The sequence below is a fragment of the Salmo salar genome, chromosome ssa04, assembly GCF_905237065.1.
Source record: "Salmo salar chromosome ssa04, Ssal_v3.1, whole genome shotgun sequence".
Classification (NCBI taxonomy): domain Eukaryota; kingdom Metazoa; phylum Chordata; class Actinopteri; order Salmoniformes; family Salmonidae; genus Salmo; species Salmo salar.
Window position 1 is genome coordinate 6,413,178 of NC_059445.1, and position 7,665 is coordinate 6,420,842.

A 7,665-nucleotide genomic window follows, 5' to 3' on the forward strand; every position below is an offset into this window, starting at 1 on the left:
AAGAGACTATTGTAATATTGATGTACTGTAAATTAAGATACTATTGTAATGTTGATGTACTGGACATTAAGAGACTATTGTAATACTGATGTACTGTACAGTAAGAGACTATTGTAATATTGATGGTGGTACATGGTAACTGTTATCTACCAATGGACATTTGCCTGGAAGACGACTTACACAATGAAGAGAGTATTGGTGTGTGTGTGTGTGTGTGTGTGTGTGTGTGTGTGTGTGTGTGTGTGTGTGTGTGTGTGTGTGTGTGTGTGTGTGTGTGTGTGTGTGTGTGTGTGTGTGTGTGTGTGTGTGAGTGTGAGTGTGAGTCTGTGTGTGTGTGTCCCTCTGGACTTGCCAAGGCTGATATCCAAATCCTTCAAATGATACGCCCACGCAAATCATTTTTTCAAAACAAAGTTCAGTATTTATTCTTTATATAATGTTGCCTCTTTTCTTCCACGGTGAGAAAGATGACAGCAGAAGACAACTCAATCTCCTCACACAGTCAAGTAGATACCAAAATATTGTTTTCTCACACATACAGTCTCTCTCACACTCTCTCACTCGGTCAAGCAGACAGGTTTCATTTACAGTCCAATCATTGGGTAAAATGGTATGACTGGGGCTTTGGTCGTCTGAAAGTGACCAGACTGTCAAGGCCACAGAAGAGCACCGAGGCCCAGTTTGACCTCACCCTAATGGCTGACATATATGGACGGACACATTGTTACCACAGCAGAACAGAACACATACCAATCCCTGGACTCTCTTATTAGTGAACAGTGTATTGTTGAGTCCATAGAATCCTATTTCTATGGTTGACTCACATGTATTGAAAGTCTGTGTCCCAAAGCGCACCCTACTCCCTATTTAGTGGTCTACATTTGACCGAGGCCCATGCATAGGGGACAGGGTGCCATTTGGGATGCAACCCAAAATCTCCAACTGAATAACATAGATAGGTAATGCTTTTCTTTAAAAGAGCGCTGATTTCATAAAGCACAATCTATGTAACTATTGTAACAGAAATAGATTGGATGAAGGACATTACATGGAGCTGCAAGACTCTCTCTGTCTGTCTGTCTGTCCATCCGTCCGTCCGTCTCTCTCTCTGTCTGCGTTTTGCTCTCTGTCTGTCTGTTTCTCACCACTTCGTCTAGAAACTCATAACTTAAGGTGTGTGTGTGTGTGTGTGTGTGTGTGTGTGTGTGTGTGTGTGTGTGTGTGTGTGTGTGTGTGTGTGTGTGTGTGTGTGTGTGTGTGTGTGTGTGTGTGTGTGTGTGTGTGTGTGTGTGTGTGTGTGTCTCTCTCTCTTCTCCTCCTACTCATACCCTATCTCAGCCTGTCCTTGCCCTCTTCACCTCTACTGAAAACATCTCTGTAAAAGGAGTGCTCTCTCTCCTCCCTCCCTCCTCCCTCCTTCCTCCCCTCTTTCTCTCTCTCTCCTTCTTCCTTCTGCTCCCTCCTTTAATTTCCCTCTCTCTCTTCAGAGGGATGGAGAGGGGGGGGGGGAGTGCTTTACAGAAACAGGTGACCGGTAGGATAAAGAAAGGAAGAGAGAGACACAGAGAGAGAGAGAGGGGAGGAAGGAGGGAGGGATAGATGATTCGTCAGCACGCCTACCCACCCTCCTACAAAGCCTTGTAGAAACTCAGACAAAACGAGTAGGAAGAAAGGAAGAGGAGAGGAAGTCTGTTTTTGGTCACCTCCTAGAGGTCCTCCTCCTTTCTCTGACGTTGCTTCAGCTGTCCGCCAATCAGATTCCAGTCTCTCTTTTTAACTGTCTTCCATCGATCACTGGTAGGTCAGTCAGTTTGTCTGTCTCTGTCAGCAAGTCAAGGAATTATGTCTCTCTGTGAGTCAGCAAAGTCTGTGAGTAACAATTTGGTCCCTCTGTTGTTCTGTCCGTCTGTCGATCAATCTCAGTAAAGCCACAATGTAACTCTCCTTGTCTCTTTCTGCTGGAAAACTGCCAGGCTTTTCCATCCATTCATTCTATGCCAGGATCTATAAACTCAGCTTATAGAATAATATGGCTGGTCAGTCACTAGTCGGTCTTATTGGTTTGGAGTCCAGTCCAGTCATCATGTGTGCCAGTCTATGTCTCTTTCAGTTCCACTTCTAGATCTCTCCTTGGGTTCTATGCAGATCAGTTACTGGTTGATTCTTCTGAGTTGAACTAAGTTGATTCTTCTGAGTTGAACTAAGTTGATTCTTCTGAGTTGAACTAAGTTGATTATTCTGAGTTGGACTAAGTTGATTCTTCTGAGTTGGTCTAAGTTGATTCTTCTGAGTTGGTCTAAGTTGATTATGCTTAGTTGATGTGGGGGCTGGGTATTAGACTGGAGATATTGGGGTGGGTATGGTAGACAGTATTGGGGGGCTGGGTATTAAACTGGAGATATTGGGGTGGGTATGGTAGACAGTATTGGGGGGCTGGGTATTAGACTGGAGATATTGGGGTGGGTATGGTAGACGGTATTGGGGGGCTGGGTATTAAACTGGAGATATTGGGGTGGGTATGGTAGACAGTATTGGGGGGCTGGGTATTAAACTGGAGATATTGGGGTGGGTATGGTAGACAGTATTGGGGGGCTGGGTATTAGACTGGAGATATTGGGGTGGGTATGGTAGACAGTATTGGGGGGCTGGGTATTAAACTGGAGATATTGGGGTGGGTATGGTAGACAGTATTGGGGGGCTGGGTATTAGACTGGAGATATTGGGGTGGGAATGGTAGACAGTATTGGGGGGCTGGGTATTAAACTGGAGATATTGGGGTGGGTATGGTAGACAGTATTGGGGGGCTGGGTTGAAAACATTTAATTTGTTTGTTTACTCATCATCAAGTTGTTTGGCTAAAGGACTGACTAGCAGTCATTGGCTCCGTCTGAAATGGCTCCCTGTTCCCTATGTAGTGCAGTGTCAAAAGTAGTGCACTACTTTCACCTTCCAAAGAAGTGAGTGAGCATTCCAAGAGAGGGAACAAAGAACTTAAAGAGATCAATTATTGATCAAGTAAAATCAGTTTGAAATGCAACAGCTGCTGCCCTCAAAGAAAAGTCTCACAAACGTTATTCAGAATCTCAATAGCTCTTTTTATCTCTCATACTGGTCATTCACTGGTCACATCACACATTCCGTCAATGACATCACAAACAAACGGCGATAGCCAATCAGAACAGCGACTGACACTGCCAGAAAGGAAGCATCCTTCCCCTGTGGCTTCTATGGTGATGATGTCATATTTACAAGGACATGAAGTTATACAAAGACTGAACTTGAATACCTGAAGTGATTGCTTGTCTATCCTATTCAGTATCTCATGGTCAAGGGCCAGTACTGTCACTTTCTCTATCTCGCTCTCTTTCGTTCTTAATTTCACCGTGTCTCACATTCCTTTGCTTTATTTATATTGCCTGCCCTGTCCTTGCTCCCTCTCTTCCGTTCTCTTTATTATTGAGAATCTCGACAACCCTCTCTCCCTCGCTCTCTGTCCTTTCCTGTTGCACTTTCTTCTCTTCCACCTTCTCTGTCCTCTAGCTTCTTCCTTTGGTAACTTTTTAACTCATCACTCTCTCTGCCTTTCTGTCTCTCTACCTTTACATATCTCTCTACATATCATCTCTCTGTGTCTTTCTGTCTCTCTACCTTTACCTATCTCCCTACATATCCTCTCTCTGTGTCTTTCTGTCTCTCTACCTTTACATATCTCTCTACATATCCTCTCTGTGTCTTTCTGTCTCTCTACCTTTACCTATCTCTCTACATATCCTCTCTCTGTGTCTTTCTGTCTCTCTACCTTTACCTATCTCTCTACATATCCTCTCTCACCTTCTCGTATGCTGGTGACTGCCTCTCTTTCATTCCATCATCCCTTCTTTTCTCTCTCTCCTTAGCTATTTTTCTGTAAACAATCCATTATAAAGTAGGCATCATGGTAGACAACATATAAGAAAGATATCCCAACTGCTCTGCACCATCAAGTACACCGACCTATTTACAGTACAGTTGTCAGAGTTAATACAACAGAAGAAATGTAGTTACTGTCGTAACTGTAATCATAGCACTTGTAGTAGCAGACGTATTCGTAATAGTAGTAGTAGTAGTAACATGCATATAATAGTCGTAGCACTTGTAGTTGTAATATTCCTCCAAGTGACAACAGTTATAGCATTTGCAACAGTCAGTAGCACTGGTATTAGCTGTAGAGCGTTACAGGTGACCACTGACCCCTGATTGCAGGCGTCGTCATGGCAACCGACACACCAGACAGGTGAGATGCACCTGTTGTAGTAACAGCCTTGGTTGACTACTGTACTGTACTATATTGTACTATGTACAATAGTGTACTATGTACTGTCAGCCATTGTTGTTTAACCCTGCATTAAGTTAGAAGTAACAATCTAACCCCCCCTTTGTATCCCCTGCTGTCTTGTACTACTGACAGAGATAGAAGTTATCCAGTAGGACATCAGAGGGTTAACTAGGGAGGTACAGAGTCTTTAACAAGGGGTTCCCCATGCCCTGAGAGGGCCCAGGGCGAAGACAGGAACGGGAAGTGGGTACTTAATGTCGGATTCAGCCAAATATGAGGTGTAGATTGATGGAGGCGGCGAGTAGCGAGAGGGCGAGGAGGAGTGAGAGAGAGTGGGATGACGTGGGGGTGGAGGAGGAGTTGGGAGGGAGGCCATCGAAGTCAGGCGGACACTCGAGCTCGAAGCATCGCAGCGTGGTGCCGGCGTCCTCGTTCCCATAGTTCGCCCAGTACTCCTCAGCGTCGAGTTTGGGTAGTGCTGCCTCTTCCTCGCCGAGCTCGTACTTGACATTGGTGGAGGTCACGATGGGTGGGTTGTTCTTTCCTTGGGGGAACGGGAAGGCCTTGATGGTCTCGGAGCTCTTCTCGAACACTGCCTTGGTCTGGGACTGGGGCTTGTGCTTGGAGAACCACCATCTTGTCTTGGTGCTGAAGGTCCTCGTGGTGGAGCCGGCCAGGGTGCCGGGGTCGGGGAGAGGGCAGAGGGCGAAGTCCATCTCACGGAGGAAGCGGAGGTCCATCCCGCGGCGGGGGGACGGGGAGGAACACAACAGCTCGGACGATGAGACGCGGGCGCCACGGAACCACTCCCACAGGGGGAGGGCCTCGCAGCCACAGGACCAGGGGTTCCCGTTGAGACGGAGGAACTCGATGCCCTGGGTGTCACGGAGAGCCTGGCCGGGGAGCTCAGCCAATGAGTTGTTGAACAGGAAGAGCATGGTGAGGCGTCCGAGGTCGCGGAACGCCCGGCGGTTAACCTGGCGCACACGATTGTCGTGGAGAAGAAGGCGGTCCAAGTTGACCAGGCCACGGAACACGTTCTCCGACAGGGTACGGATACGGTTTCCATGCAAGAAGAGCTGGCTCAGGTTGATGAGGTCAGAGAAGAGGTCATCCTGGAGGAAGTGGAGCTGGTTCTCCTACAAGGACGAAACAGGAAACAGGAAGAGGAAGTGGTCAGGTGGGGTCAGGTGATGATGGACTACATTTCAATAGTGGTGAGGTGAGAAACATTTACACCTTCCACTAAAGGGCATCTCATAACTATCACTGATGCAGCATGATTTGAATCATGATACAACATGATGTAATTGTGATTGTGATGATATAAAATTATGTAATTTTCACAGCTATGAGATTTCCCTGTAGTGTGTGTGTATGCGTGTTGTGTGTGTATACATATGTGCCCATGTGTGCGTGAATATATGTGTACTGCCCCTACCTGCAGGTAGAGGAACTGCAGGCTGTACAGCTTGTGGAACAGGTCATGGGGCAGGGCGGTAAGCTTGCAGCGGTGCATGTGGAGACTCTGGAGTTTCTCCAGCCCCCTGAAGGCGCCTCCTTCCAGCCTGCGCAGGTGAGAGTTGTCCCCCAGGTCCAGCTCCTCTAGATCCCTCAGCTCACTGAAGGAGCCAGCCTCAATCCACGTGATGTTGTTGGAGAACAGCCACAAGACCTATAGGGAGGGAGGGAGGGAGGGAGGGAGGGAGGGAGGGAGGGAGGGAGGGAGGGAGGGAGGGAGGGAGGGAGGGAGGGAGGGAGGGAGGGAGGGAGGGAGGGGAGGAGGGAGAGTGTGAATATCAATATGTATTCTAGGGTCAGGTATTATTCTATGGTCATATTGTAGGTAAGACTCTGGACTCAAACTCAAAAAGAAAAACAAGGGTTTGGAGCGAACATAGAGGCAGAGAGAGTTAGAAAGAGAGAGAGAGAAGTCAAAAGAATCACACACTCAAACACACACCATGTCTCATTTAAACACTCTATAATAGTCTCTTACCTGAGTCCCGAAGCCGAAAGAGCCGACTCTGAGCTCCGTAATTCGGTTGTTCTGTAGGAACACGCGCTGCGAGTCGTAGGGCACGCCAACGGGCACGGAGGTGAAGTTCTGCGCCTGGCAGCTCACGGTCATGGGAGTCGGGTAGCACACGCACAGATGCGGGCACGCCGCCGACGGACCGGGCTTGCCGAGGACCAACCACACCACCAGCCACAGGGAGAGGCCGCCTGGGAGAGAGAGGGAAGAGGGGAGAAGTGAGTCTAGATGTGAGGTCGGGAAGGCGAAGCAAGCGGGAGCTGTCCGATAGCTGTGGTTCTGAAACTGTTTGGTGGTGGCCCGGATGGCAAACTGCTGCTGGAAATGTGGCAGTTGAATCTCAATACAGCTGATCAGTCAAATCTCAGATCACAATCAAAGTGTTGGTTATGTACCAAAATAGTTATGGATGCAGCAATACTTTTTTATCCCCAATATCAGTTTAAATTGTCACGTTTGAATATGGAGGTATGACGAAAAGATAACTGGAGCTGTCCAGGAACAACGGTGCTGAAACCGTTGACGCAGACACTCAACTGCCGCACTAAACCACATTGCTACCTTCAGTTGATGCTAAATACTTTATGCAAAGCCTTTGTCTAATCTGAATACCTAAAATGTATCATATTGAAATTGTTTAAAACATTCGCAAAATATCATCATATTGATGGAATGAGATTGTCATTTTAATACTGATTAAATAATTAACGCTCAATTTAGACAATATGAAGCTCAGTTAATTCATAATCAGTAAAGATTACAGCATCATGAGCCCATGTGATGACAGAGATGACGTATGATCACTTTAGAAGGCGTGATTGAGTAACCAAGTCTGTGCGTAAAACTGCCTGTCTCTCTTTGCTTGTGTAAGGCATTACGCACGGCAGTATCTCAAAGTAAACCCAAGTAAATCGTATCTAAAACTATTCCAAACATATGAAAAGTCTAAGTTAAGTTCCATATCTTACACTGGCGATATCTATCTATTGAATAGTTGCAAAGTAGGCCTACATCATAAAGTAAAATCAAAGTACAATCATAGCAAAATTGCAAGTTTAAAATGTCCCGTACTAAATCTATTTTACAAACGTATTGGAATTACAATCCATGTTGATGGCTGCATCTAACATAGCTGCAAAGCACACATTTTGTTGAAATATTATCTGTGAATCATGCATTCCATTGCTAACTGGGTGAATGATTCCCAAACTATCAAATATGATACTTTCTCAAAGTCATAGTAGCCTAACTAATGCACAACACCTCATACACTATTACATCAGAAGACAAACAGAATATAACGGGAAACCGTTAG

At 46.3% G+C, this 7,665-nt stretch overlaps 1 protein-coding gene across 1 annotated transcript in view; it reads right to left on the reverse strand.

Moving 5' to 3' along the window:
- Positions 1–395: 395 nt before the first annotated feature.
- Positions 396–7,665, reverse strand: part of LOC106597433 (reticulon-4 receptor-like 2) — a 7,672-nt gene continuing 402 nt past the window's right edge. Inside the window, exons 2-4 of the mRNA XM_045716378.1 lie at positions 6,315–6,541; positions 5,757–5,990; positions 396–5,454 (exon numbers count right to left, since the gene is read on the reverse strand). Coding sequence (XP_045572334.1) covers positions 4,579–5,454; positions 5,757–5,990; positions 6,315–6,541 — 1,337 coding nt within the window. The 3' untranslated portion in view covers positions 396–4,578. The remainder of the gene's footprint in view (positions 5,455–5,756; positions 5,991–6,314; positions 6,542–7,665) is intronic.